General features: G+C 47.8%; 13 protein-coding genes across 13 annotated transcripts; 7 read left to right on the top strand and 6 right to left on the bottom strand.

The window, feature by feature from the left end:
• Positions 1–239: 239 nt before the first annotated feature.
• BT62DRAFT_941046 (transketolase) lies at positions 240–3,241 on the bottom strand. The gene is made up of 11 exons (XM_043187778.1): positions 3,057–3,241; positions 2,941–3,003; positions 2,557–2,883; positions 2,276–2,503; positions 2,122–2,226; positions 1,855–2,068; positions 1,484–1,797; positions 1,307–1,422; positions 1,115–1,258; positions 996–1,063; positions 240–938 (listed from the first exon to the last, which is right to left on the bottom strand). The coding sequence occupies exons 1-11, from the start codon at positions 3,090–3,092 to the stop codon at positions 358–360; spliced, it is 2,196 nt and encodes a 731-aa protein (XP_043045509.1). The 5' UTR covers positions 3,093–3,241; the 3' UTR covers positions 240–357.
• A 200-nt stretch (positions 3,242–3,441) lies between these two features.
• On the top strand, positions 3,442–4,925 carry BT62DRAFT_926219 (NAD-P-binding protein). The gene is made up of 6 exons (XM_043184978.1): positions 3,442–3,605; positions 3,667–3,927; positions 4,140–4,335; positions 4,391–4,660; positions 4,723–4,736; positions 4,801–4,925. The coding sequence occupies exons 1-6, from the start codon at positions 3,482–3,484 to the stop codon at positions 4,806–4,808; spliced, it is 873 nt and encodes a 290-aa protein (XP_043045508.1). The 5' UTR covers positions 3,442–3,481; the 3' UTR covers positions 4,809–4,925.
• A 60-nt stretch (positions 4,926–4,985) lies between these two features.
• BT62DRAFT_926217 (uncharacterized protein) lies at positions 4,986–8,413 on the top strand. The gene is made up of 15 exons (XM_043184977.1): positions 4,986–5,501; positions 5,555–5,833; positions 5,886–5,894; positions 5,948–6,198; positions 6,257–6,443; positions 6,503–6,523; positions 6,580–6,630; positions 6,680–6,751; positions 6,816–6,995; positions 7,060–7,181; positions 7,232–7,277; positions 7,334–7,726; positions 7,777–7,918; positions 7,976–8,053; positions 8,105–8,413. Exons 1-15 carry the CDS (start codon positions 5,190–5,192, stop codon positions 8,209–8,211), a joined length of 2,250 nt encoding a protein of 749 aa, XP_043045507.1. The 5' UTR covers positions 4,986–5,189; the 3' UTR covers positions 8,212–8,413.
• BT62DRAFT_915773 (uncharacterized protein) lies at positions 8,317–11,528 on the bottom strand (the record flags this gene model as incomplete). Its single annotated transcript, XM_043183963.1, has 14 exons — positions 8,317–8,412; positions 8,469–8,530; positions 8,581–8,622; positions 8,681–8,866; positions 8,928–9,015; positions 9,063–9,118; positions 9,251–9,296; positions 9,663–9,761; positions 9,789–9,905; positions 9,956–10,101; positions 10,132–10,292; positions 10,342–10,486; positions 10,542–11,166; positions 11,373–11,528. The coding sequence occupies 14 exons, from the start codon at positions 11,526–11,528 to the stop codon at positions 8,317–8,319; spliced, it is 2,025 nt and encodes a 674-aa protein (XP_043045506.1).
• A 199-nt stretch (positions 11,529–11,727) lies between these two features.
• Positions 11,728–13,296, bottom strand: BT62DRAFT_275787 (uncharacterized protein). The gene is made up of 6 exons (XM_043180341.1): positions 13,083–13,296; positions 12,789–13,032; positions 12,696–12,732; positions 12,563–12,641; positions 12,180–12,508; positions 11,728–12,126 (listed from the first exon to the last, which is right to left on the bottom strand). Exons 1-6 carry the CDS (start codon positions 13,192–13,194, stop codon positions 11,863–11,865), a joined length of 1,065 nt encoding a protein of 354 aa, XP_043045505.1. The 5' UTR covers positions 13,195–13,296; the 3' UTR covers positions 11,728–11,862.
• Positions 13,297–14,313: 1,017 nt separating this feature from the next.
• On the bottom strand, positions 14,314–15,136 carry BT62DRAFT_926212 (uncharacterized protein). The gene is made up of 2 exons (XM_043184976.1): positions 14,972–15,136; positions 14,314–14,911 (listed from the first exon to the last, which is right to left on the bottom strand). Exons 1-2 carry the CDS (start codon positions 15,051–15,053, stop codon positions 14,427–14,429), a joined length of 567 nt encoding a protein of 188 aa, XP_043045504.1. The 5' UTR covers positions 15,054–15,136; the 3' UTR covers positions 14,314–14,426.
• Positions 15,137–15,157: 21 nt separating this feature from the next.
• On the top strand, positions 15,158–16,316 carry BT62DRAFT_275440 (uncharacterized protein). Its single transcript, XM_043180340.1, has 4 exons — positions 15,158–15,165; positions 15,224–15,493; positions 15,556–15,680; positions 15,737–16,316. Exons 3-4 carry the CDS (start codon positions 15,566–15,568, stop codon positions 16,204–16,206), a joined length of 585 nt encoding a protein of 194 aa, XP_043045503.1. The 5' UTR covers positions 15,158–15,165; positions 15,224–15,493; positions 15,556–15,565; the 3' UTR covers positions 16,207–16,316.
• Positions 16,317–16,477: 161 nt separating this feature from the next.
• On the top strand, positions 16,478–17,590 carry BT62DRAFT_926207 (uncharacterized protein). Its single transcript, XM_043184975.1, has 9 exons — positions 16,478–16,633; positions 16,683–16,780; positions 16,832–16,837; positions 16,899–16,964; positions 17,023–17,088; positions 17,147–17,212; positions 17,286–17,351; positions 17,405–17,470; positions 17,529–17,590. Exons 2-8 carry the CDS (start codon positions 16,723–16,725, stop codon positions 17,464–17,466), a joined length of 390 nt encoding a protein of 129 aa, XP_043045502.1. The 5' UTR covers positions 16,478–16,633; positions 16,683–16,722; the 3' UTR covers positions 17,467–17,470; positions 17,529–17,590.
• A 25-nt stretch (positions 17,591–17,615) lies between these two features.
• BT62DRAFT_926206 (amino acid transporter) lies at positions 17,616–19,983 on the bottom strand. The gene is made up of 13 exons (XM_043184974.1): positions 19,771–19,983; positions 19,659–19,713; positions 19,456–19,603; positions 19,285–19,408; positions 19,133–19,234; positions 18,988–19,079; positions 18,869–18,931; positions 18,704–18,811; positions 18,571–18,653; positions 18,452–18,516; positions 18,379–18,400; positions 18,038–18,328; positions 17,616–17,986 (listed from the first exon to the last, which is right to left on the bottom strand). The coding sequence occupies exons 1-13, from the start codon at positions 19,890–19,892 to the stop codon at positions 17,732–17,734; spliced, it is 1,530 nt and encodes a 509-aa protein (XP_043045501.1). The 5' UTR covers positions 19,893–19,983; the 3' UTR covers positions 17,616–17,731.
• A 1,127-nt stretch (positions 19,984–21,110) lies between these two features.
• On the top strand, positions 21,111–22,328 carry BT62DRAFT_275055 (uncharacterized protein). Its single transcript, XM_043180339.1, has 7 exons — positions 21,111–21,275; positions 21,328–21,381; positions 21,436–21,613; positions 21,668–21,743; positions 21,795–21,941; positions 21,995–22,039; positions 22,090–22,328. The coding sequence occupies exons 1-7, from the start codon at positions 21,233–21,235 to the stop codon at positions 22,204–22,206; spliced, it is 660 nt and encodes a 219-aa protein (XP_043045500.1). The 5' UTR covers positions 21,111–21,232; the 3' UTR covers positions 22,207–22,328.
• Positions 22,329–22,715: 387 nt separating this feature from the next.
• Positions 22,716–24,263, bottom strand: BT62DRAFT_990353 (uncharacterized protein). Its single transcript, XM_043190222.1, has 4 exons — positions 23,714–24,263; positions 23,307–23,656; positions 22,880–23,252; positions 22,716–22,824 (listed from the first exon to the last, which is right to left on the bottom strand). The coding sequence occupies exons 1-4, from the start codon at positions 23,802–23,804 to the stop codon at positions 22,772–22,774; spliced, it is 867 nt and encodes a 288-aa protein (XP_043045499.1). The 5' UTR covers positions 23,805–24,263; the 3' UTR covers positions 22,716–22,771.
• A 121-nt stretch (positions 24,264–24,384) lies between these two features.
• On the top strand, positions 24,385–25,642 carry BT62DRAFT_999740 (uncharacterized protein; the record flags this gene model as incomplete). The annotated part of the gene is made up of 2 exons (XM_043190841.1): positions 24,385–24,575; positions 25,363–25,642. 2 exons carry the CDS (start codon positions 24,385–24,387, stop codon positions 25,640–25,642), a joined length of 471 nt encoding a protein of 156 aa, XP_043045498.1.
• On the top strand, positions 25,618–27,807 carry BT62DRAFT_274946 (cytochrome P450). The gene is made up of 8 exons (XM_043180338.1): positions 25,618–25,948; positions 26,008–26,036; positions 26,089–26,298; positions 26,346–26,954; positions 27,011–27,121; positions 27,174–27,334; positions 27,390–27,464; positions 27,518–27,807. Exons 1-8 carry the CDS (start codon positions 25,732–25,734, stop codon positions 27,603–27,605), a joined length of 1,500 nt encoding a protein of 499 aa, XP_043045497.1. The 5' UTR covers positions 25,618–25,731; the 3' UTR covers positions 27,606–27,807.
• The last annotated feature ends 46 nt before the right edge of the window (positions 27,808–27,853 follow it).

Raw genomic sequence — 27,853 nt, 5'->3', positions numbered from 1 at the left:
CACTTTCTTAGAGAAGGTGTGGCACAAACTATGACGACCGTTTGCATACATTAGATTTAACAGGTTCTGGTGGTTTCGTGAGTGAGAAAAGAAGCGTCGAGACTTCGTCATAAACTGAGATTTTGGGACTTGCACAGGGCGTAAAAGGTACTCGGAGATCGCCGAAATCTGCAGAACCTGATAAGCGACAAAGTAGCACAAGATGGGTGCCTATACAACCCGAAGAGGTATACAATTCAGGAAGACTTACCTAAACTCACCTTACTGACGGTACAACTGGTGTTTATTCGTAAACATGATGATACATTCCGCAAGGAAATCCTCAGAGATGGGTCTATGAGAGCTCATTCATCAACTTCAATGTTTGTGGGGATTCACATAACCCAAAAGCAACTCCTCAAATTGCCCCAATCTCGGCAGTACAATTTCCCCATCCATCGTCTTGCTTTCCACCCACGCCTTCACTTTCGCCACGATATTATCGACTCCGAATCCGAAGATTTCATACAGCGTGGCCTGGGGCGCACTCTGCCCAAAGGTATGCATGCTAAGGGACGCATGCGCGTACCGCGCCCAGCCGTACGATGACCAAGCCTCGATAGCCACCACGAGCGCCTTGCCCTCGCCAAGCACGGAATCGCGGTACTCATACGACTGCTTGTCAAAGTGCGCCTGACTGGGCATCGAGACAACGCGTACGCGGAGGTTTAGTTCGTCACCAAGACGTTTAGCCGCTTCGATGGAACGCGTGACTTCGGAGCCAGAGGAGATGATGATGAGTTGCGGGTGGGAATCGTCGGAAGACGTTGAGAAGATGGAATAAGCGCCAAACTTTACCTTGGACCGGTCAGAGTGTTCATGTAAGGGAACGGGCTGGCGGGAAAGGGCAAAGAGGGAAGGGGTATGTGAAGAATCTAAGGCGATTTCCCAAGCGCCCACTATGGGAAAAAGCTATTGGTGAATGTAACCGGACGGAAAATATTGTTGGCTCGTACTGCATTCCTCAGCATCTGCTGGTCGAATGAAGTTATAGTTGGGCAGGCTTCGGTAGAAAGAAGACAGTCTGAACCATTGTTCAGGAAGTGACCATGCACGCAGATACAATAGGACATACGCAATAGGCTGGTGCGTGGGGCCATCCTCACCGATACCAATGGAATCATGAGTCCCAATTCCAATGATCCGGAGACCTTGAAGCGCCGACATGCGCGCGGCCGGGGCAGCGTAAAGCCAGAATTGGAAGAAAGTCGAGCAGATACTGAGAATATTATGAAAGCATTCGGGTGGAAATCACACGTCCACGTACGGGATGAACATGCCGTCCTGATACGCGCTTATACCGTTGGAAAGGCCGACCATGGCAAACTCCCGAATTCCATATCGTATCTGGCGACCGGAATAATCCCCCAAACCTGTGTCAGGCTGTGAACGAAATCGCTTCAGTCTGGAGTATTTATCATTATGAAAGAGGCAAATAGCTCACGTGCTGGAATTCGATTTGGTTCGGGAAGCTGACGTATGTGGACTCCAGAAGATCAGCAGAGCCAGTAACAAAATGTTTAAACTTTGGAACTAGCGTGGTGACGACGATACCTGACGATTTTCGAGTAGGCTGCTCGGCCGTGGGGAGTTTCGACTTTGGAGGAAGAAGTTCTCGCCAACCGTCAGGAAGACATCCAGTCAAACGCTGCTGGATTTCGGCATATTCTGCTGGATAGGCTTCAGCGTACTTTATGTAGAGAGCTTTCCATTTCTCCTCATCCTCATGACCCCGTGCAACGACAGGGCGGAAATATTCTAGGCATCGGTCAGTTCTTAATTTACTCTTGTGTCAAAAAAAAAAGAGAGACGGACCATAGACTTCATCTGGAATGTGGCACTTGACCCTGGGATCAAAACCAAAGACACCCTTGACATATTCGACTTCGTCGATGCCAAGAGGCTGTCCGTGAGCCGCACCCGTATTGGCACGATGGCTTCCGTACCCAATTACCGTGCGGATGTGGACGAAGACAGGCTTGCCTTGGATGGTCTTGGCTTCATCAAAAGCTTCCAAAATCGCGGGAAGCTAAACACGACTGAGCCGAGGAAATAGCAAAATCGGATCACAGGAAGGCATACATCGTTCGTGCCTTCTTGCACTTCAATGACGTGGAATCCGTTCGCAGAGATCTTGGCGGAAGAGTCATCAGTAAAACAGTTGGTGATACTGCCATCGACAGTGACCTGGGCGTCATTTAGAATATCCGTAAAGACCGAAAAACCCACGGCGCACCTGATTGTCATCGTAAATAACAATGAGGTTGTCTAACCGAAGATGTCCTGCGAGAGACAGCGCTTCCTGGCCAACCCCTTCTTGTAAACAACCGTCCCCCGTGAAACACCATATTTTGTTATCCACGATATCGAAGCCAGGTTTATTATATGTCGCTGCCAAGTTTTTTGCGGCGATAGCAAGGCCAACGGCGTTGGCGATTCCTTGGCCAAGGGGACCAGTGGTCACCTGAAGCGGCGTCTACATTGATGGCTTCAATGTAACGGATTGAAATCTCTCACCTCGATTCCAGGGAACTCGATTTCGGGATGGCCCGCCGCCATACCAAAGTTGGGGTTATGGTATGTCTTGAGCTGATCAGCAGTCCATGCGTCGTAACCGGCAAGGTGAAGATGAATGTATTGAAACAGACAGGCATGACCGGCACTAAGAACGAACCGATCACGATTGAACCTGGAGAAAGATCGGTCTGACAGAGAACTGCGGGGTAAGCTTCCACGGATAACATACCAGTCAGGATTCTTGGGGTTGTACCTCATCGCAAAGCGCCAGAGAGCAACTCCGATGGCGGCAGCCCCCATGACCGTGCCAGGATGACCGCCTGAGTGCTAAGTAACGCGTATGGAGTGAGCCGAAAGACTGAAACGCGATACCGAGATGCGTACCTCCTGCGTCAAGTCCGCGCCGAGGCATCGTATGGTATTGATAACGAGTTTCTCTACCGTGTCCTAAAAGGCGTTATAATAAGAACTGTGAGAAAACCGACGGATACTAGGCGTACATTGATGGCACTGTTTACAGCACCGAGGTCGGCCATGATAATTCCAGACAAACTGACTGAAGACGAGAGCCGCTAAGTAATAGCTCGGGGTAGTAGAACAGAACTCCATTTCTCCGAGGCGTGAGGAATTACAGAATCCGTCGACGTTGACGGCAATTGATGACGGTAAAAAGACAAGATGTCCCCGGGCCGGCACACTGGACGGATCTTGTGACCCTGTGCACGTGGACGGATCATGACAAAATGCCGTCGCGTTCTCATTTTGCCATTACCCCGCCGGCCCCATATTGCCTACATACCCCGCAAAAATTGAGTAACGTATCAATATTTATGGCCGGGCGTTGAGATAAATGGCGGGATCGTCAACAGTCTTGCTTCAGTAACCTTTTTTTTTTTCCCTCTCCCTATCTAGGTTTTTTACAACAATGGCTCCCACTGCTTCTGATATTGCTGAGCGCCACGCTACCCTTCCTACGTCGGCGGTCGCGCCCATTTTACAAGACCCTACGATAAATCAGCTATTTGGGCTGAGTGGCCGAACGGCTGTCGGTACGTGTCACTGCTAATGTTTGGCCCAGTTCCGTGGCTGACCGCGTTTTTGATATCTCAGTTACTGGCGGCGGTCGCGGCCTCGGAATAACACTGGCTGCAGCCCTACTGGAAGCCGGTGCTCATGTCTACTGTCTCGACATTCTACCGGAACCGTCTCCGAAGGAATGGGCCGCTCTCGTCGTAAAGTCCAAGGAACATAACCTAACCGTCAACTATCGCCAAGTCGACATCACGAAATCTGACATGGTCAAGTCAGTTTTCGAGTCTATAGCCGCAGAGTCTCCTTGTCCCGTCCGTGTATTGGTCGCCGCTGCTGGAGGTAAGTCCCGTGGCCATATACACAACACGCGGGGATAAGGTGGACGCGCTTGAGCTTGGGCCGAAATGTGAGCTCTTTCTGGATGCGCTTGTCGTGCTCACTGTTGCCAAGCGTGTCCAAAAAGTCTCGTACTTGGGTCCAAATTCAAGTTCATCTTGGAAGTCCTTCTCCGTGCGTGTGACGAAACCATTACTCAAACCTTTTTTGTACAGTTCAACAGGAGTGCCCCGCGATAGACTTCAAGACGGACGACGTGCGACGAATAATGGACATCAATGTTGTTGGCACGTTCAACACCGCCCAAGCAGCCGCGATCACCATGTTCAAGCACGGCCTCGGTGGATCCATTATTATGATCGCATCTATGAGTGGTACCGTGGCCAATAAGGGGCTGTTCTGTGCTCCATAGTACGTGTATATCCATTCATCCGCACCACAGGTTTACTTAACATTCGGACTGCAGCAACTCTTCCAAAGCTGCCGTCTTGCAAATGTGCCGTTCATTATCCATGGAATGGGCAGGGCATGGAGTCCGTGTCAACACGATAAGCCCTGGATACATCAAGACCGCAATGACGGAGATGCTCTTGGCAGCAAAGCCAGAGCTAGGGAAGCAGTGGGCAGATGACAACCCCCTTCAGCGTATCTCCCTTCCCTGGGAATACAAAGGGTCCGTTATCTTCCTTGCGTCTGATGCGAGTTCTTTCTCTACTGGGTCCGATCTACGGGTTGAGTGAGTAATCTTGACCGCCCTCATGATCCGTCACTCACATGATTGTTATTCACACGTTTCAGCGGCGGTCACTGTGGTGAGTAAAAGTCCCGTCCAACATACTTACTACGTTTACAACAATTCTTATTCAATGTTTCCAGCATGGTAGCATGGTGGCATTCTCGCTTTTCCTCTTTTACTTTGGGTCATCTGGTAGCATGAGTCTAGCATACATTCTCTGTAATTCAACACTGTTCCTAGATATAGATTGCCGCAAAAAATCCGGTACATTTTTAAGCGTTTCGCTCCCCTGATGGGTCTCGATCGTAATGCACGTCATGTGGCAAAAATTTACATGCAAGCCGTTCTCATCTTAGTCTGTGACCGGAGCAACCCTACCCCACTATTTCTTGACGTTGGCTTTACCCCAACTTTACCCCACCTTTTTCTACTTCATACTTCCTCTAATATTCCATCACTTCGATATCTCTACATCAGTCTTCGACATTGCGTGCCCTTTATAAGGCAACAAAATTGTCGTATATAGACAATGGAAACCCAGCCAGCGCCCACCGACGGCCCTTCCCCGCAGTCGGTCAATGGGTCATCCTACCCAGCAGAGACTCACCAGTCACAACCCCGGTTCCTTGCTTGTCTTCGATGCAGAGCAAAGAAAGCGAAATGCGACAACATCCAGCCCGTGTGCGGCACATGCGCCAAAGTCAGTGCAGAATGCGTCAGGCCGAGCGGGCGACGGCGAAAGCGCACTCGGAAAGAGATGGAGGAGGCTGAACGGGAGGATCCGTCCCTCAAGCGGTCGCGGAGCGCATATAATGACAGGAGCTTCAAGCATTTACCGATGGTGAGTAGCTCGTTCAGTTTTTATATTTGCTGGGCAGCTAATTTCTGCAGCAGCAACATGGCAATGTGGTTCAGCAAATACAGTATCCTATACCCTTCACATCGGCCCCTGCGATGTTCTCCCAGCCCCGCCCTCCGCCATCGGTGCAGCACGGACAGGACTTCTCCCAACCATTACTCCCGAAACATGAACCGGACACTTATGGCTCTATGTCGCCTCCGACCACTCCTGCAGTGCATCCAGACGCAGGAAAGATGGTAGAGGCTCTGAGCCGCCCAATGGCATACCTCGAAGGCGATCCCGGAGAGAGCAAAACGCTCAAAGTTCGCTATGTATGTCCTCTACCCTCCTCTATTGCCATGTCACTCACGTCTTCGGATCTAGTTTCGCTTTGTATGTCCTTGAAATTTTTTTCTTACGTGATTCTGACGACGACAATGCCGCAGTCTGGGCGTACGGCAATACATCCAGGATTCAACGAGATTGTCATCAAGCTCCGTAGCTCGGCAGCAGGGTCACACTCGAACTCGCCGGACGGAAGAACCATAGGGCTAGACCATCTTTCTCCCGCGGAGCCTATACTCGAGGACATATCCTCTTTACCCCCAGATGTCTCACTAATTGATACGTTTTTCGACCATTTCTGGCAGCATTGGCCTTTCCTTCGGAGAGAAAGAGTGGAGGAACGCATCAAGAGGTGAGAATCATACTCCCAATATTTTTACTTTATGCTCACGTCGTCCTAAATAATGCAGTGGGACAATGTCAGCATTCCTGCTGCATGCAATGAACGCGTTGGCTGTCCGATTTGCGCCTCATCCTACGCGTAAACCATCCCAGTACATCGAGGCTGCCTGGAGCCTAGTACCGCCACTTCTGCGATTACCGTCAACCGATGTCGTGGGCGGCTTGATATTGCTGTCGTGGGCTGAGTTCGGCGAGGCGAGCGCATCTGACATGAATGCTGCTTTTCATCTTTGGCTAATCTCGTTTGAATTCAGAGCTCTGAGAGTGGTCTCTGGGTAAGTCGGGACTGAATACCGGTGTGATGATTTTTTGTGACACTTCGAGTGCGCAGAACTTTTCGGGACTGGCTATTAGAATGGCGGTAGATATAGGACTTCATAAGGTTGGGATTTATACTATTGATTGCTTCGTATGACTGACGTTTTTCATAGACCGACATTGAATCACCGGATGACGAGGATGTGTGCGACGGGAAGATATTGTTCTGGTGTCTTTTCGTAATGGTAGATATTCATTCTTTCATAGTTTCGTACGTTCTTTACTCACTGCCCAATCATCCCTTTCTAGGATCGCGTATTGGCGTTTGGAACTGGTCGCTCCGTAACGATTGATGAGGATATCATTGAGATCCCGCTGCCCACAGAGAGTGATTTCATCCCTCATAGCTGCTCAGCGCCTCCGGTCCTATCCCCGTTCGTCGGAATTGTTAGGCTATTCGCTCTAGCCGGACGGATAGCTGACGTGATGGTACGAGTTTTTGTTCTTGTTCCGAACATATTTTCTCAGCGGCCATATTATCCCATCCGTCTAGAACGGGAGTCGAGGGTGCCCTCGCACATTCGTGTCAAACCCTGTCGTCCATAGCCCCGAAAGCTTGCAGGAGTTGCAGGACCAACTAGTCGAGTTCCTTGGAACCTTGCCGCCAGGTCTGAGGTATGTCCAATATTGCAGTTTAGAACCTCAACTGATCATATACGTTTTAGCTGGTCAGTTGACAATTTTCGAGCACAATCCGCTCAACACCAGGGTGTTCGTCGTAATATTTTCTACAATTTGCTTTGATACTAACGGCGAACGGCTTGCAGGGCAGCTTTCTCTTTTTACACCTTTGGGCGAATGCTGTCCTGGCGCTGATACATCACCCCAATTTGGGACATAGCCTCAGCGGTCAGGAGACACCCATCTCGTCCGGTGTTAAACGGTCCATAAAGCTGTCTCTGGCATCTTCACGACAGATCGCCGACTGTCTTGTTTTTGCGGATCTATTCGATGCGGCGTCCTACTGTGCCAACCCGTTCCTTAATCAATGCATTTTTATTGCTGGCGTCGCATTCATACACGATGCGCAGTCGGAAGATCTAACGGTCGGTGTACACTCAGAGTTTCTTAACGGGTTAGTCAAGCAGAATTTGTCTGCGCTGTTGAAAGCCTTGAAGAGGATGGAGGTGTATTGGAATGGACTCGGATATGTTATTAGTGTACGTCTTTGTGTTTCTGTCTTAGGCGAACTGTGGCTTATGTCCTATAGGTATTGGAACAGCGGGCCAGCGGCCGTGGATGGTCAAAGGTTGATTTTTCGATCACGTCGGATAAGGCTAATAATTTTATTTCGCTCCCGGATGCTGGTCTTCTGCGGAGACTTACTCGTGTGAAGGACTTGTCGCCCAGTAGTCTGTCGTTTTCTTTTCCTTCGATTACTGGGCTTGATCTAATCATTTCTACAATAGGCAATAGTCCTCGAGACAACGTCGCTCTCATTGATAGTATCCCACAAGTCCAGCTATTGGCACCACCCGAATCGACCAGTTACGCCTCCGTTTATTCTACATATTCTAAACGGACTGACCTCTGTGTAGGTTGGTCCTTCGAGTCCCTGCTTTCTTCGTACCAAGTTGAAGAGGTGACCGCTTCGGACACCGGATATGATTTCTCTGATATTTTTCCCGAGGGTTTTGAATGGTAGATCGGTAGATTATTTCTTTTTCTATGGGATTAGACGGTTTATAATGTGATTTCTGTATGTATATTCACTTCCTAATTCCCGGGTAATCTTCTGTCGACGAGTATCCTAGATATATTCTAGGTCGTCTTCCCCCGATACATCTTCGCCGTGTTCTTCATCTTGCCTGTTTTCCTCCCCCAGCTCTGGGGCACTATTTCCATACTAGTACATGCCTTCTTCAGTCGGGCTTTATGGCTTAGCGCACTTTAAGGGCTCACCTGCTGCCAGTATCTGGGTCCATAGTCTAGAAAGAGCTCTTCTCCCTTGTTGACATTTTCGCCTACGTTCGGTTAGGATGAGGAAATAGTCCAAGATAGGAAAAATACGAACAGGTGAAGATTCCAATGCGATGTTCGTCGTTAACATTCTTTACTATATACGCATGCGGGTAAACATCATCCAATGCAACTATGGCCACCACGATACAAACCAAGGACTTCACAGTTGGGCTTGTCTGAATGGTTAAGATACCTCGTTTCGTTCCCCCGACGTGCGGCATCCAAAGTTAGCGACAAGTTTAGCTCAAAGTTGTAATTGAGCCCCGTGTACTTGTTCAGAATGTTGGATCTCTGAGAGCTTTCTTCTGAGCTGAGATTCCGCATCTCGCCAACATACTCTGAAGGGTCACATGTGAGAAATCGACTCAAAAAAGTTCGAACGGATCCACTAAGCCATACCGCCGATATAGGTCCAAGCTCTCAACTCCCTGGTCGCAAAGGCGCCGAGACCGTACTTGGCAGGTTTGGTAGGTTGAACCTTGATATTCTAGGACGAGTCAGGACCACTGAATGGACATACCAAAGGATCCTTACTTGGATTTGGTTTCTTTGTATCCTCACATTCTGACACTTGTTTCTATGCTTTGCCCCTATAGAAAAGTATAAATTGGTAAAAAAAATGCTCTTCTCATTAGCACGCCAGCTGACCTCTGAGGTAATCAATTAGTACGTGAAGTGGAAAGTAAATCACTGGGACTAACCGGGCATCACATTTAACGCACAAGTCTGGATCGCATTCCCTGCCTGCCTCAACACAAGGGCAGCCGGCTGTTAAGCAGTGGTCCATGATCAGTTCATGAGAACATTTGCAGCCTTTTCTTCGACGGGGACCTTTGCTAGTTGATCAGCCCTGCTTTTGATATGCTGCCAAGTGAGAACCATTTTACATTTCAAGTGGCAACGGCAACTCCGCTGGCAATGGTGGGATTTCAAGTGGCATTGGCATTCAGAAGTTTGATCACATGGACCGCTATGCGAGCAAGGAGATAGGCTGATCACCTCTTCAGATGTGGATGAATTGTCAAGAGAGACAGCACGCACGGCGTAAAATCGTAAGCACTCTCGTCCACTGGCGAATCGCTGTTAAAGAGCTTATATCTATGAGAGGGATCACTTGCCGAAGACCAGAGGAACCTGTCGGCGCCTTTCCTCGATGATTTGTCCTTTCAGAATTTTCTCGTCGGGAAACATTCTTGTCCGGTAGATGAATACCTTTTTGCCAGTTCGCGGATACTACATCATATAGATTCAGAGACCCACCTCTAGACACGGCTTGCGACAGATGACAGCAAGGGCACAAGGTGACATGTCGGCGTCAACTTTGAGGACGCTTTCGAGGAAATTTACATCGTCAGGATCATGCCAATGTACCCCTTCCTGTGTTATATTTTTCATAAGAAGCGCAGATATGCAGAGCATTCGTATACCATTATTCCGTCTTGGGTTTCGTCAAAGCTTCGAAAGCAAAGCTCGCTGCAGGGTTCTCCATCTTTCAGTTTGAAGCCTGCTTTTGTAAGTATAGGCTTGGAAACGTCGAGTGGAAGAACTTCGTCTATGTAGGAGAGATTACTATCTGAGAACAGAAAAATACACTATCACTCACGACTATGCACCTTACAGTTCATAACAAGACAGTTGATATGCGAGCAGAATCTTGCACTGGAAATATTGATGTCATGATAGATATCGTCCTTCTCAGGCAAATTCTCCAGACTGAGGGTAGGAAGATTGGTCAAGGCACTGCCAGGCCAAAATGGAATATCTCTGAACGAGAGGAGGGTTAAGTGATTTCGGGACGAGAACAAACTCGGACCTTTGAGATGCCTCCCAGAGAAGGCCTGAAGGACCTGGAACTCCAACTTTATCATGGAGGATTCCAAGGGTATCTATGGTAGAGAGAGGAAGTCCGAGGTCGCCGTAATGAAGTCGCCTCGCCACTTCAAGCTCGATAACATCGACTAAATGTCAATAAATCAAAGACAAGGCCATTCCAGAGACGAAACCCATACATACCATCAGGATCTTTAAAATCTTCTGTCTGCCATGCAAAATTCCGAAACGGCTTTAGGTTTTCTGGATTCAAAAACTCCTCTAACGGAAAAGCCTCATCGTCTGCGTAAGGTATGAAGCTCAGCACTTCATCAGAGTTAAAAGAAGTGGATTGCCCCGCATTCTTCGAATCCGGGGTGCACATCTCGTACTTCAACGGATGCTGAAACTCGAGGGGGATCCGCGCTTGAATTTCTACACACGGAACTTTACGGCGATCTCGAATCGATCCATCGGGATCGAACGACTGTACCAGAAAACCGCAATCGTCGTTGTCGTCGCCCTCATCCATCACAGAAGGTAAATGATCGTCGAACTTGAAAAAATCATCATCCCATTCTTCACCGTCGTCCGATTCTGCATTGGCTGCAAGGTACTGGATGTAGGTGCGAGTATCGGCTTGCTCCCAAGCGTAAAACTCGTCAAAAACTTGTTTATAGACGCTCAGAGCAGGATCGAGGCGGTCATTCATCAAGTGAAGACGAGTTTGACGACGGAGAACAAGGTTAGAGTTTCGAGTTCGCACGCACACGAACCGTTGATTTCCCTGGCGGACATTGTAATTATAATCATATGCGGCACTAAGGCGCTTAATAACATTAATACGAACGCAAGCTACACGAGAGCGAGTTACTGGATGATCGCCAATAACCGCCGGTGCCAGACGTTAATGTGGTGGAGGTAGGATTCAACCTCAGTTGTTGTACCGGCGGTCCAGACTCAGCGCCGACATTTCTGCCGCGGCTCGGTCACAGTCAGATTGAAGTCAGAACACTGTTTCTGCATAAAACATACATTGTGGCTACAGACGCCCCAGTGCTTCTCGGAGAAAGCTGTCGTATCCTCATCATTTCTTCGCCGTTTCTTGAGCTTCGACCGCTTTGATGGTCTCTGCTTGGTCTCTGCACCAGAAGAATTAGAAAGATTATCCGTGCTTCGATGCTGGGACATTCTCCTGCCTGAATCTTCTTACCCTCCGAACTAACTTAGTTAGGTAGGGATCTTCTTTTTCCCTTCATAGCCTGCGAGCGTGTATTGCCGCTTCCTGCGTCACGACTGGAGGAATTTGTTCAGCTGGGATGAATCCCACCCTGCCCACAATAGCTGCGAGACTTACGGACATTGCCAATAGAAAACTGCGCATCTCAAACCCCTTGACGTAACACACGCCGACCTTTACAAGTCTCTTCAAACCGTTATACATCCAAATAAATCAAGTATGGTATCGCGATTGTTCCCTCGATTAAGCATACAAATACAGTACACTCCAAACGTCCCTGGCCTGCTATCTGGCACGGGCCTCCACATCCTGATTTGAGGCAGGAACGGGTTTATATACGTCAGATTCGTTGGAAATCGTTGGGATGGCGCTCGTCTCAGTGGTCCAATGAGAGCACGACGACAAGTGATTTAATGGAACGAGGTTAGTGGGACCACTCCTTTGGTAAGATGCTGGCGTGAATTGCATTGAGGATGTATTGAAGTCTGTGCTTTTACTCCAAGCTCTTCCACTGACAACCCTCATTATGATAAGCAGAGGTGCGATGCCCTGTACAGCCATGAATAAAGAACAGCCAGATGCAATCCGGACCATTGACGGACCTGTATTTGACCCAGTGGTGGGAGCAGTATGTTCTGTACCCAGCTGTTCCGAGCGTAAGTAATCAGAAAGACCAACGCCCACCCAGAATACAACGAGGCAGACTCGACCAGAATTGCAACGATAGACGTGTAATGTGTTCCATGACTGGAACCTATAATCGCTTTAACTTGTCTGCGTATTATAAGAAGTCGGGTGATGATCAGGCAGGTGAAAATGACATTGAGAGACACAGATATCGTCCAGTACGCAATACCAAAATGGACACTGGAATTAGCCCAAAAGCTTTCCTCGGACTTGGCGATGGAGACAACGAGGCCGGTAGAGGTACCTACAGGTTGCAAAGCTAAGCACTTGAATAAACGCCACGAGTGTCTTGACTAACCTATTCCGGCCAAAAAAAGAACAGCTGGGACTAGGGCAACCCAAATACTGCGGTTATATATGACGAAAAACCGATACAGCTGAAGTCACGAAAAGGTCAGTAAACATTCTATCCTCTAGCAGCAAGAACATACGACGAGGCCATCGGCAAACCAGCCCAAAGAGACATAACTGTTTTGAAGGTCACTACAAGCATTAGATACATGATGAGAGAAGCGACGAACCACATAAAACACATTAGATTTATTGGCGTTGCATAAAAGTCCGTAGTAAAGGCATTGGGACCTCCAGGGTAGTCTCGATAATCGATGTATGTCATTTCAGTGAATTTCTGGTTTCCTCCGATCGCCACAGTCGCTAGTGCCAAAACAGTAGTGACGTATATCCATAACCACCACTGCGTTGTTCCCCGCCGTGCACGCATAGATAAAAGACCGGAATAACATTGAATGGCCATGGTGAAGAGAATGCCTAGGTCTTGGTCACATATGATTGGCTAATAGGCGGAGAAACTGCTTTACCGTAAGCAACTAAGGAAAGCGCCATGCCATTAAGATTGGACCGCTCCACCAACAAATCAGCCGCCGATTCTCCGGCGGGCGCGTAAGACGGCTCAAGGCGGGGACCCGTCATAATCGTAGAAAATATCTAGGAAATGGAGGAAAGGACCGAATTGTCGAAGCTTCAAGCTCCGAAAGAGATATAACTGGTGCGCGAATAGCGACTGGACGGACAATGGCCAGGTCGATGTCCAGCTATCAGATGAGTATTTCGAAGAGAAGACCAGGACGAGAGATATTCAGTGGAGTGGCATCGAACCGTGTGACGTGTCTCCAACATGTGGAATTGGCCTTGTCGATATAAGAAGAGCCCAAGACGGAACGTAACGGTCCAGCCAACTTCTGACCGAGCGGCGTTGACATCATATCCAAAAGTCATCACCGTCAAGCATACTGATATAGAATCTCTTCCAATGTCTGTCAATGTAAATTTCCTATGAATATCTTCGATTTTGCGATAGCCATGACGCTTCCTGTGGGTCCGCAGCAGCTGAACATGACCCAAGAGCATACAAGTTCTCCGTTGTGTCTGCTCGGGGAGTCGTGTGGTTTACCCTATGCAATGGATGATGGGCAAGTGTAATCTGTCAAAAGATAGATGTATGATTACCGGAAGATGGCCCAATCGCTCGTCCCCAAAGAGATATCAAAACGAGATTTGATGCATCCCGCCGCATCCTCATTTCAGGGAAGGGAAGGAATATAATGGTTCCGAGCCGGATATTGCTGTCGAATGATTAATTTCCATCCACGCCTATGGTTGCGAGCGTAGGATCCAGAGTGCGCCACCTAGGAATGATATGTATTTGAACGTTCCACATACTTGCGTAGGGTTCCGCATAAATGGGTTTCCTTGGCTCCCGCCAGCCCTGGTAAAGTCTGTCACTAAATTCAGGGCGCACAGGGAGTACAATAAGTGGCTTCGAATGCCGCTGTCTTCGGCTAGTGATGCCGGGGCATATTTTGTGGATAAATTAGAATGCCGTTATGCGGGGTGGCACGACAGTCCAGGGATGTCCGCTATGACAGTCCGCCTTCCTAGTGGAAGAGTGATGTTGATGGACAACACACTGCGATATTCGGGATCCTTCTTCAGTACTGCGCAATGAACGACTTTTATGAAAACCATACATGCAAAATCAGATCATTGCGTCGGTCGCCTTCCGTTACGACGCTTACGTCGAGCGCTCAGCCGCTCAGAGACATTGAAGATATTGTACCAAGTTCAAGTATACAAATAAGGTCGCCAAAAAAAAAAATCCTAATCGATCGAATGTTCGGGAAATCCCGAACCCGCCCCACTGATCAATTTCCAACTTTGGCCGTTGACAGTCTATCCGAATTTCGACTCGTCGTAGCATTCACATTTCTTTCCATCTCCTCGTACACCTTCGACCAGTCTTTACAGACATGTGTAGCCCCCACTCTCTTGATTTCGTAGTTTCGAGTTAACATATCCGCCGGCTCCAGCGTAAGGTCGGGATGGCAGAGAATCATTTGTCGGAGGTAGGTAAGACAGTGCTGCATATGCCCTCGCATGCCTGTATCGTGGTGCCCCTCCATGGCCAACCGTATTGTTCGTAAACAATGTAGCTGATGCCACATCGAGAGTGCAAACCGCCTTTTTTCCTCGCCCAGGCGCAGATACCCAAAACCGTACGCCGCGGAAGACGCCCATTCTTCACGGTCATCAAGTCCTGAAATCCCGTAGTGTCGAGTCTCCTCCACTGTGAGGAGCACGTCAGGAAGGTCTAGTGGCAAAAGTTCTGGGAAGTCGTTGTCTATGAAGGCTTTGACAAGTCCCGGGTCAGGTCATTCAATTCCTCTGCGGCATACAAATGGATGCTTACTGTATGTTCGGTGATCGGCACTCTGTTCTACTCCATTAATCTCGAGAACATGAGTAGAGACGCTGTGGAAGACTGTGGCCATTGAGAAAAGAAGAATAAATGTGCTTGCTGAGAACATAGCCATGTATCTCCACCCTTGGGACTGCATCATCATGGAGGTACGTGTATACGTTCGAAGACCCTGGAGCTCAATGGTGAACATTAATTAAATCGATCAAAACTCGTGTTAAATGTTAACACATCCATTTATAGGGCCTAATTACGGCTCATGACATGCCAGTCATTTCAGCAAGGCCCGTATTCTGATGTTAACTTGTTCGCTAGGATTCACTATATCTGGAAACCAGTTTGATTTTCGATGTCTCGACCACAAAATGTTGACACAATGCTTCCACCGTTGCGAACATTAAGACGCCCAGTAGTCTGCACGTTGACGATGGGGTCAAGGAACCGAAAGGAAGCAAACGAAAACAAAGTCGCAGGACAGTTTTTTTTACGACATAATCAAATATAAGCCGCTGAGTGAGGAGTCTTGCGTAGCCTTTCAAACTTGCCTTCGTACTTATTCCATTCTTCGACTCGAGACTGGTTACCATGCGGGGCCAGTATAAGGCGTTAATCGCTATCCTACCAGCATCTATCTGCGGTTATCTTTTGATGAGAAGTGCCTTCGTGACATCTCAGAAACCTGATCTCTCAGCAGATTCCTGTAAGCCATCATTTCCTTCGTTCAGTGACAATGTTAAACAGGATCACCACTGGCAGGGAAAGTTTTGACCGATGCTGTTGCTGTTTGGGACATCGGTCCTCTTCCATCCGTCACTATGGATCTTGAGAACACAGTCAATTACCAGCTGAACTCAACAACGTATAACAATGCGCAATGGTCCGCTTTAGCACCAGGCGGCGGAATCGTCCATCTCGGCCCCAATCATACCCCTTATCTTCCATCCTTCTTCCACCAACTTCGTTGTTTGGATATTATTCGATTGTTCTATGCCGCTCAAGAGCAGGACATGATTAACAAGGACGCCAAGGAAGCGGCGGCGGCCACACACTGTCTGAATTACCTTCGTCAGATGCTCTTCTGCCGCTCTGATCTCAATCTCGAAAGCGTCATTTCAGGCGACCCTGATCATCACGCCGTTGCCAGCCGTCGTACTCAAACCTGTCGGGATTGGAGGGTTGTCTATGAGGCGTTGGGAAGGAACCAGGCAATTGGAGGAAATGTTTAGCATGTACTAGATAGGCAACGACGGGAGAATTTAGTGCCCACAATTCGTCTCATTCTTGAACCCACGCCGCAATAACATTTGACCTTCATGATTGTCAGCTTGTCCTAGAATTATGAAAAGTGAAATAGATGTGTGAGTTTCTACACGTTCTTCTCGCGAGTTGCCTTTTTTTAGACTTCTTCATTGCATCGCGATCAACATGGTAAATTTTGTGATTGTTTAAAGAATTTGACGGTCCGGGAGGCCGATGCCTGGTAGTCGACTTGCCATAGTACATCCTCGGTGGCAACATACGTACTGGCAGGCGCTTCTCAACACGATTTTCCAACGAATACGGTCTAATAATAATAACCCGGAAAACTCATTCATTACTCGGACATGATACCGTTTTTATGTTTCCGAAATATCCCTACGGAAAGGATAAAAGGCGAGTATGGCACCCAGTTGAGATAATTCATTCACCAATCTTCTACCAGTTCAACTACTTGCTTGTTGCCCTTCTCATTGCCCAGAAACATGAAGCTATCCTTGATCACCGTTGCCTTGTTCGCTGCCTTTGTTCATGCTGCGCCCGGTATGTTTCAAAGTTTAACGATGAACCGTGATACTGATATAATTTTCTTAGCGCCAAGTAAGCAGAACCAGCAAATCGAGTTCTCATCCGAACTGACCAAACCTCTATCTCATTACAGGCGTCGATGTTCCCGCTTCGATGGAAGAGCTCACCGCGGCATCCCCCGATACTGCTTTTAAACGAAGTCAGTGACTCAAACTTGAAGCCCTTTTCTTCAAGGACTGACTTATCATTCATCGTAGGCATAGACGTTCCCTCCTCGATGGAAGAGCTCACCGAGGCATCCCCTGATACTGCTTTTAAGCGAAGTCAGTGACCCAAATTTAAAGTCCTGTTCTTCAAAGGCCGACTGACCATTCATCGTAGGTGTTGACGTACCCACCTCGATGGAAGGACTCACGGGAGAAACCCCAGATGTCGCCTTCAAGCGAGGTGAGTGCCCCGAATTGGGGAAATGAGTATCGATCGCAGTTCAGGACTTATCATGATGGACCCTGTGTCGCAGGTATCGACGTGCCTGCCTCAATGGAAGAACTCAAAGGAGCATCTCCAGGGACTGCCTTCAAACGAAGTCAAGGAACCAATTTTGGCGAATGTGTTCTCCGAGGACTGACTTCATTATAGGTGTTGACGTACCCGCTTCAATGGAAGGACTTACTGGAGAAAACCCGGATACTGCCTTCTAGCGAGGTCGGTAGGGGCAATTAGATGCATATTTCAACGCTGACCATTTGATATGTTGCGGCAGATTGCGACTTCCCGCTGTCTGCAGAGCTGATGTCTCTTTCAAGCGTAGAGAGCCTATAGTAGAAACAATGAAATTGTTATTATAGTACCTCAATAGTATCTAAACGTTCAACAAAGAATACACGGTTTAGCTTGTGCTAGGGTTTCATAGAAGGATCCTGACAGGTCGAGTTAGCTAAGGAAGTAAAGGAGAGACTCCGACTTTCATCTAGAGCTTTGGCTAGAAGTTCCCACACTCGAACGCTTCTCCGCGCATTCGTCTTGAAGGGTTACCACAGGCCCAGCAAACCAGAACCGTCCACTAACAAAGTAATACATCGACGCCATTATGATGGTTCCTCCAACAACTACACTGGAATAGTTCATATCTTGAGCAGCCGGTCCCGGTGTAGTTGGGAAACACAACACAACTATCATGAATATCATGAAAGCCGATGCAAAAAAGGCGACAGGACCACTCTGTATAAATGGATTTGTAAGGACTTGGAGAAATGAGTGGAAAGGCCATACCGCTCTGCCAAGGTTAAATGGGCCAGGAGTGAAGGATTGTCCTCCAATGAATCGGGCAACGACGGGAGTACAGTAGCAGACATATTGACATGCTATACCCATAGTGAAAATGGCCCCGATCGCTGTCGTACCCGCAAACGATAGAAGGCCCAATAGAGCGGCAATAAACGCACATACACATACACAGTTCGTTGGTGTGCCTGTGTAAGAATTTATCGTATACAAAACTGTCGACAAGGGGAGAGCGCCATCTCGGGAGAATGCGAAGGTTTGCCTGGAAGCTGAAATGAGCTAAGATCGTTGTCAGCAACCGGATCACTGGAAGCAATCATTATACGTACGAGGTTCATCACTGCCATATACCTAAAGAACGGATGAAAATGTGTTCCTAATTAATTCATTATGAGGACTTACATGGACATGATGATGAACCCCCAGAATGCAATTGTGCCCCTGGTCCCTAGACTATTGAAGAGAATCTAAGGCATGTTAAGTAAGCACGTCTTGGATTATAGTGATCTTCTTGTACTCACGGTTGCCATTGGCTGTCCTATGGGACTTGAAATGATGGATACTAAATCTGTGCCCATATTTAAGACCAAACAGATATTAACAGCTGTACCGTCATGATAAGCAGAATGAATTCAGGGCGGAAGATGATCTAACCAAATCCAAGAATGCATCCAAGGACAGTGGCGCTCATGATCGCAAACGGTACGGCAGTGCGCGCGTTCTTTGCTTCTTCAGAGATATGCACGGGAGCATCAAAACCACCTGGACGTATTCGTAAGATCACACTTTGTACGTTCATTAAGAAGAAACAACAATTACCTATTGTCCAAAGGGGCGCCAAGAAGCTCATGAAGAACGCAAATCCGTCGGGATATCCGGAAACTACGGAAGATGTGAGATCATCGAAGACATGACGTCAATAAGGGCGGAGAACCCACGATTTTCAAAGTGACCAAACGCATATTTTGTGTCGTTCTTGAGTTCTCCAGGTGTAACTGCTGGAAGAGCGATTACAATGGCAAAGACCACGCTGGAAAGACTGCGTGAGTAGCGCTATTCAGCCAGAAAGAGAAGGAAACTAACGCAATATTGAGCAAAACATAAAAGATCTGTAGTCTAGCTATAACCTTTGTCGCAAGACTAGCCAATAGCGCATGAGAAACTAGCAAGGCGCAAAATACTCCACTACGGAAGTTGCCTTAGAAGCGACCTCAAATGAAAAGAATGACACTTACTATATCTGAGCGGTCGTCGGGGAGTACGTATCGTTCGAGCCTAGAGTGGCCGCCGTCAATATTGCTACAGCGCAACTGTAGTCCACACCAGCTACACCGGCTATATATCCAATCGTGTTTACGTCTAAGTGCCTATGAGTGACAGTCGCATAACAGAAACTAGATACTCACAGCCAATGAGCCAGGAAAAGAATTTACGGTAACGCGGGGACGAATACTTGAAGGTCCAATAGTACAAACCACCGGAGGTAGGCGCAGACGACCCAAGTTCAGACATGGCGAGAGCGATGCAGATTATAAAAGCGCATCCGCTTAACCACTGGGGAAGATATGAGCTGGCAGATCTTACTACAAAGCGATATAGATAGAGTTACCCCCCAGACCATGGAGACAGGACCTCCATACGGGATTGAATAAGAAAGTATAGACCTATATGACGAAGGCTGAACTGAGTACTCTGCTGCACTTGACAAGTCATAAACCTACGCAATCGATTGGACGATGCCTATTATACTGAACGACAGTCCGAAGAGCTCGAAGCGAGAAAAGTCTCTCTTGAACTCTTGTCTGTAGCCCAGATCAGCGAGAACGGTTTCGTCAGACGGCATAGTAGAGCAACGGTGGATAGTGAAGGGAATTCGTTATCACTGGGAAGGTTCGGAAACTACGAAAACGCTGCGAACATCAAACTGCCGCGAGGTGCTTTCTGAAGAAGCCTTCACAGACCTGCTATATATACATACGCAGGAACCTTGCATATCAAAGAGGGTGATGGCGTGGCGATCGATGATGCATCAATACATCTCCTTTAGTAATGCTTGTACTTTGTCTATCGAAAGATCCTCCAGGTCGTGGAATCTGTGCGGCCGCCGCCTGGATAAAGTGATATCCTCGAGGCACTAGAGCAGTAGTATAGAATAGCATGCCGAGGGCAAGAAGCTTGAGAGAACCAAGTTTCTTCGGGTAGAAACCGTAAGTGTTGTCATTGGTGGCGTAACAGGGACCAATAAGCTGCGAATCCATTCGAGATGAGTGCATCCCCACCTGAAGATTCCCCGCTGTATCTCGAATGGGGTCTCACAGCACATCACAGTAATCCAGCCGTACAGAATTCGAGTTCCTGACAATAGGCAACCAAGCACCAAGAAAGCGACACAGATTGCTCGGCGTTACGTAGAAGCGGAGTGAAAATAAGTGGTTCATGTCAATGTTATCTTCGTGATCATGCATTTTCCTTTCAGTCTAGGGTGTGTGGTGTTTAGTATGGCGATACGAGCGTTAATCTTGAATACCACCAGGGTCACAATCAGCGTTGACAACATTGAAGAGAGGCTGAAGAGTTCTAGATAGCGACGGCCCACAATGAGGTAATTCAAGCGTTCTATTCTTAGATCCTTGGCAGCAGGCAGGAGCAGGCAGTCGCGTGCGACGGATCTACAGGAGGGCCTGTCATGACCGGAGAACAGCTGTTATGTTATCCCTGTTGTTAAGGGCCACCTAATTCAACGTCAGACTTCCAAAAAAATTTGCGACCAGGGATAGAAATTTCCCAGCCTGAGGTGCCTTGTCCCGGAGACTATAAGTAGTTTCCTGGAGTTTTCCAGGGCCACCCTGTTTTATCGCATTATTCGGAGCAACCCCAGGGTAAATGATCTGACTGAATAAATCCACTTCGGCCATGTCGTCCAATGTTTTGTGACCCATGTAAATGAGATTCCGAGATGAACGAATGTTCCTAGAACATGCATTCACAGGGTTTGACGTAGAATGCCCAAACTGGAGTATTTGTCAAGACGTGTTTCACGCCTCCTCCTGAAGCGTGCCACGGAACCGAGCGGTTAGGACCGTAAATTTAGGACTTCCCCCGAATCAAGACATGAAGAAGGCCTAGGCGGGACAACCGCATATATAGCGGGAAAAACGGATTTGATATCTGCTCTTTGATTCCATGTCGCCAAGCTTTGCAGTCAGAAGATTTACTGGGGCGCCAGGTATCGGTTGAGCTATTCGATTTGAGTGTAACTGACGGTCGATAACGCGTAGGTTCAGCGAGGTTCAACGAGATCGTAGAATGCTTTAAGCAAGCATACTCGGAAGGTATTGACAGTTGTGCGGAACCACTTGGTATCGTACTGAAGCCAGTCGTGACAGATCATTTCGCTCACAGTGTGACTGCGGGAAAGACTGATATATATCATCGTCTCAACTATTCCCTCCTTCTTTCGGGCATCCTATCCGGCGAAGTGTATACCATTGAAGAGGTTTCAAATGGCAACAAAGTGGTAGCTGCCGCTGTCTGGTTTCCTCCAAATCGCGAGCTGTTCGAAGAGTTCAGTAACCCTTTCTTCAAGTATTACTTCTTTACTTACTGGGGTCGTACTAGGAGCGAACAAGGCAAGGCAGTCGGGCCGTTCATGGCCAGTCTATTCCCCGAACTTTGCAAATGGTGGAGGACAAGAGTAAGTCGCTGCAAGCTACGTCGCTTTGATGCAGTTGTAACTCCGATTTAGTTTCTTCCAGAATATAGTGACTTCGCCAGGACTAAATTTGGAGACGGCGTCAGGAAAGCGGCCTGGCATCTCCAGTGGATAGGAACCCTCAAATCGTATCGTCGCAGAGGTTTGGGAACGATGTTGATTGATGTGATCCGTAACAAGGTACTGTTCACACCCGCGTTCAGTAGCATAGTCATAGTCTGACATTTTCGTAGAAGAATGGCAAGAAAATGTGTCTCGAGGTCGAAAGACCAGAAAATGTGCGTCCATCTGAGTGCATTTGTGCGTCTGATCACAACTTTGCGTACAGCTTAAATTCTATCGTAAGTGCGGTTTCAAGGAGATAGATGAGGAAGCACACCACTTTGAGTGCTACAACGTTCATAAAGAGCCTGGTTTTGGTATGTGGGCAATGCTCTCTGATTGAAGAAGTCGTCGTTGTCGTCTGGTGCTTAGTATAATAATCTTGTAATCTTAATTATATGCAGTGTGTAATTTCAGGAGTTGGAAGCTAGCATAGAATGAGTGGATCAGCAATTGTGAAAGTATCAACGATGTCACCGCTATTATTTTGGTGCGAAGTTGGACGACATGAAGAGCAATACATGGACGCGAGTGTACACAGACTCAGACATAGTAGATAAACACGTTAGCGGTCCAGTCAAACATCAGGTGTAATAGAACGACGCCTTGTCGCCAACTGACCACCTCCTGAACGCGTCGCGCGCTCCACGGCTGTCGGCGCCGCTTAGGTGCCTGCCGCTCTACTTTTTACGTGGTTGAATATTGATAACGTTATGCATATAGAGCCAATTCGTCCGGACAAGAGCGTAAGAGAAGAGAAAGGAAGAGAACACTCCAAGATAATCGTTGACGCTGATGGTGGTCGCGGTCCAAAGATTCGAGCTTCAATTCCCACGGTACTTAGGGAAGATAGGGGCTCATTCTTCAAAGTCTATTTCTAAGTGCAAGTATTCTATAGCAAAGAGATCCTATGTGCCCATATCCACCTTCCTGATGCTCGAAGCTTGAGATATAAAAGCGGCTGGATAGAGAAGAGAAATAAGCATCAGGATACGAAACAAATAGAAATTAGGCACCCATGATAGGCTCGTCTTCGTCTTGCTTGAAATGAAGGTAGCACTTAGGATTCGTACAAACGAGCTCGAATGTAAGCAAGGATCTTGACGGGCATTCAAAGGCATCGGATATCTGCACTTTCTTGTCCATTGTCACCCCCCAAACGCCCGCCAGGGTTGTCCGACGGGGCCGATTCGAATAAGAAAGCGTCTCGGCATTTAGTTGGACGTCGTTATCGTCAAGGAACCAGGCCTCTAATTTCACCGCATCACTGGAGACGACCGGAACCGACTTCTCAGAGCGCTCTAGGTCTGCGGCGCTTGGAAGGGAGCCCATCAAAGTGCAGCGTTCCATACCGAAGTCCATGACACGAAACTGTAGTATCATCGATAACTACGCGTATCAAGGTCAGTTGCATGGAATACGAGTTCGATAGATTTAAATCACCTCAGAAGACACCGTAAAGTTAGTCTCTCTTGGATAAACTGTTCCGTACGGCGTTTTCAGACTCGGAACATCGAAGTAGACCTTGTCTACTTCCGCCGAATTGACCTGCGCCGCAAGAATTGGAAAGTTCATGATGGGTTGCGGCTCTGGGGATAACGGATTGAGGGTCGCCCGTTCTAAGCCAATGTAAGGGTTCGGTCTCGGTAGATCATACAGTAGACGTGGCACTGGTGTGAACCCTCGGGTGTTATAGATCCACAAGATGGCGAAGTTGCACACCCCCGATAATACTGCAACGACTGATGCTAGAACGATGAATCGACATGCCAGAACTTCTATGTTCTTGAGCCCTAAGTTAAGGCGTGAGCACCATATCAAAGATCGAGACAAGGTAAGGTGTAACTCACCTGGCTGATCCGAGGATTTCTCCTGGTCGTCGGAGCTCGCGGAAGGATCATGGGAGGACAAAACAGCATATCCTTCGTGGCTCCCTGGCATTCTCGCAAACAGCGACAACTCAGATGTAGATGGATAATGACTCGGGAGGTGACGATAAGGCGGAAGGGGATGGCGCGTGGATTAGTTCATAATAATGATACTAGTGATACTAGTCTCCCGCCTCCAGTGCCACCGGATGTACTTTAGTGTGATTGATTGAGATCACGAGCATGCGAACAGATTCCCTCAATCAAACGCCAAGGACCAGAACGCCATCGCCATGTCCTGGCTCCAAGGGGATCCGAAGTCTTCGAGAGGACTTGGAAGAAGAGTACATAAATATTCCAATGAACTTGCGGACCGCAGAGTGGCGTGGAATGATACTTGGCGAATGGAGGTATTTCAAATGAACCTGAAAGGTGAAAGAACGTTAAACACTAAGACTGATTTATGAGATGATCGCACTGTGAATCATTATTTGACCTATATGTAGCTTTATGCTCTCGTCCTGAGGCGTTGTTATTAGTTCGGCATCTAATGCAACACTGTTATCGATGTCATGCCCAGCTGAGGATGGAGAGAAACCAATGATAGGTTGTTCTGACAGTGTTATGGCACTGCATGATGCTGAACGACCGCAATGTCTATCAATACGCAACAGTTCATAATGGAAAATTTACAGACAGACACCGCGGCATCGGCTCAAGCTGGTGCATATTTTCCGAGTGAATTCGCCTCGTGTTTAGTGTCTCACGGCCCGTGCTTTTCGAAGGGCGGCGGCGGCGGCGGCGACGACATCTTCGAGAAATGTCAAGATTGGACCCAGTTATAGTAGGTTTCCTTGTTCTTTCCTACTGACTAGGGGATTGGTTGAAAAAACCCAGTTTCGCCGCTTAGAAGGGCCACCTTCGTGTGCACACATGGATTTAATTAGCAGATACTCAGGCCAGGTACAGACAAATCCTTACCTCGAGGAAGGCCCTGACAGCGCCGCAGAAGCAAAAGTTCATTCGATGACCATACGCTTTCCCTTCCCATTGAATTTCACTGGGCCACATTACAACAACAGAGTTAGTTCCAAGTTATTCGCCTGCGAATATCTCCCAGGGACCGATAGCCGATGCCGATGTACACACAGCAAGGAAAGTTCCCTTTTTATGATACGAGAGCACTACGAGATTCCGAATGCCCTGCGACCTTGTTCGCATGTCTATTATGATGCACAGATTCCAGGCTAGACAGTCACAATATAATGCCCATCAACTTTGATTAAAATGCAATGGGAGAACTGGGAGTTAATAGAACAGAGGAGAAAGAATTTCCGGCTGTTGAACAACTCAAGTTATTACGTTATTTGACGCGGCGCAGACTTTCTATATGAATGGTCGACGTATGAGCGGTACCATTGACGAGTGACAGGAAAACTTGAGCGAAGCAATGGCGGAACAGTTGAATTTTCAAAGAAGCTCGGCGGCGTCGATAGTCGGTCCATACTTTGATTGAATTGATTGTGTTGGACAAAATGGTGACGCATCGCTGATATCAGAGCACACCATCCACGTGGCACTCACCGCTTATCTGGTCCGGCTTTTACCGGGCGTCCTCACACGTTCTTCAGCTTGAACTTGGAGAATTCTGTTTTAAGCCTCAAAATCCAACTCGGGACAGGATTTCTAGTTTTACAACGAATATCCATCACCAGGCTTCTCAGTGCTCCCGGCATCGCCGGAAATGTGTGCGGCTTCTCGAGAACCAACATTTCGTTACTATGGAGCCCTTCGTGGACCCTTTGGTCACACTTTGGCTACTTCGACGTGCGGATGAAAATGCGGGAATCCTTCGTGTTCAAGGCATTGTGGGGTTTCGACGGCCCCGGATATATCTGCATCTTGACATGAATGTTCATTTCTTGGATCAGAGATTGGGCTCTTTCAGACACAAAATGAAGCTGTTATCTTGAAGAATACTGTCTTACAGCAACCGCACGATGCTTCAATCAACTGCTGCACTGGCAATCCTAATGCTTGCTGTCTCCTCTATCTTGTCGGCGTTGTGGACTGCGTGGCAGAGGCTCTACCGTCATCCATTATCCAAGGTTCCCGGACCGAAGCTAGCAGCGCTGACCTGGTGGTATATAACATTCTTCGATGTATGCAAAGACGGCGGGCTTCTTGAACAGCTCGAAATTCTGCATCGGATCTACGGTAAATGGTTCAGTCATAGTCAGAACAGAACAGTCCTAATATTGCGACCTTTGGTGTAGGTCCCGTTGTTAGAATCGGCCCAGAAGAAGTAAGTCATGCTCTTCTGTAATTTCGAAAACCGAAGTCTTGAAGATTTTTAGCTCCACTTTAGTCGTATTTCTGACTACAACGAAATTTACGTTCAAAATATTAGATTTCCAAAGGATCCTAGGTTTTACAATGCCTTACACGAAGACGAGTCTTCATTTGGATTTTGCGATCTCAAAGAGGCGAAAATTCGGAAGGACGTCCTCAGTCCAATGTTCTCTCGCAAGTCCATCCTCAAGCTGGAGAATGTCGTACAGGAGACGGTAAGCGATCGATAGCATAAAAGCCTCTATCTTACACGTGAATTCAGGTAGATACTCTTATCAAACAGATTCTTTCCTACAAAAATCAGCCAGTCGATATGCAACGAGCGATACGGTCCGCATCCCTAGAGATTATTGTTTCATACTGCTTCGCTCGACATTATGACACTCTCAATGTCCCCGACTTCAAGCACCCCATCTTACTTGCCTTTGAGAAGTCCTTTCCTTTCTGTCTCACCTTGAAACATTTTCCGTACCTTTTCGATATTCTCACCTTTGTCGACCGATTAGTTACTTGGTTTAGTCCGCCCGTAGCAGGGGATGCATTCGCTGCGATGAATCGCCAGATCGACGAGCTTCTTGCAAATCCTCTTCTCATGGAGAACGACGAGCATGAAACGATTTATAGTCATCTAATGACGCCGCACCCGGTAAAAGGACAACACACTACACTGTCACGCAAGTCTCTAATTGAGGAAGCTATCAATCTCCTCGCTGCTGGGAGTTTCACTGTAGGGAACACAGCCATGGTGGGGACATTCTATGTCCTGAACGATCCTGTGGTATACAGGAAATTGGTTCAGGAGCTGAGGGATGCGTGGTCTAATAAAGATGAACGTCTCTCTCTAGCGCAGCTGGAGAAGCTACCTTACCTGGTACGTCCGGCTCTGCTTTGAATAGGTGAAGTCTCTACTCACTTTGTCACCTGTAGACCGCCGTGATCAAGGAATCCCTGCGCCTGTCGCACGGAGTTGTACTCCCCTTGCCGAGGATTGTTGGACCTGTGGATACGGAGATCGGAGGCATCAATGTCCCTGCCGGGGTCCGTCCGTTGTATCCTCTAAACTTATCCCTGACATTTATGATTACTGAAGACTGTCGTGTCGATGGGTGTCACCTTCGTTCACTACAATCCGGACATTTTCCCCGAGCCCTTCAAGTTCCAGCCTCAGCGATGGATCGGTCCTGATGTACGCGGACTGGACAATTTCTTACTGTCGTTTGGTAAAGGTCCGAGAAGCTGTCTTGGTGTCAAGTACGTTTGTCTTCGTACTCTTGTGTGCTTCAGCGTAATCACAACCATCATTTAGCCTCGCCTGGTGCGAGTTGTATATAATGTTTGGAAATATTTTTAGGCATATCGACATGCAATTGGATGATATGAAGTGAGTGGCCATCTTTCTCCGTATCATTTCGATTCTATTTCGTTTTTCGGTAGAGCAGAAGACCTTGCGTTCAGGTGCCACCTGACACCAACATACCGAGGCAAGCGCTTGAGCGTACGAGCAAAGCCTACGGCAACATGAAATCTTTCTGTCTCAGCAACGCTCACGTAGCCTCTGTTTTATACTCGAATTCGAGGGATTTTGGCATGACCGCCCTGAAATACGATGATTCGCTCTTGCTTTGTATAGCAGACCTTTATTGTGTTTGCGTCAATTGTTTGAGCGAATATAGTGCACTGGAAGAGGGCGAAAGTATATTTCTGTGCGTTTAAATCCTTCAAGTCGGAACCCTTCCCGGACAATTCATCAAACATTGGTCACCACTACCA

Source organism: Guyanagaster necrorhizus (genome assembly GCF_019112545.1).
Source record: "Guyanagaster necrorhizus MCA 3950 unplaced genomic scaffold BT62scaffold_2, whole genome shotgun sequence".
NCBI lineage: Eukaryota > Fungi > Basidiomycota > Agaricomycetes > Agaricales > Physalacriaceae > Guyanagaster > Guyanagaster necrorhizus.
The sequence above is the reverse complement of the archived record's forward strand: the minus strand, read 5'-3'. Positions and strand labels throughout refer to the sequence as shown.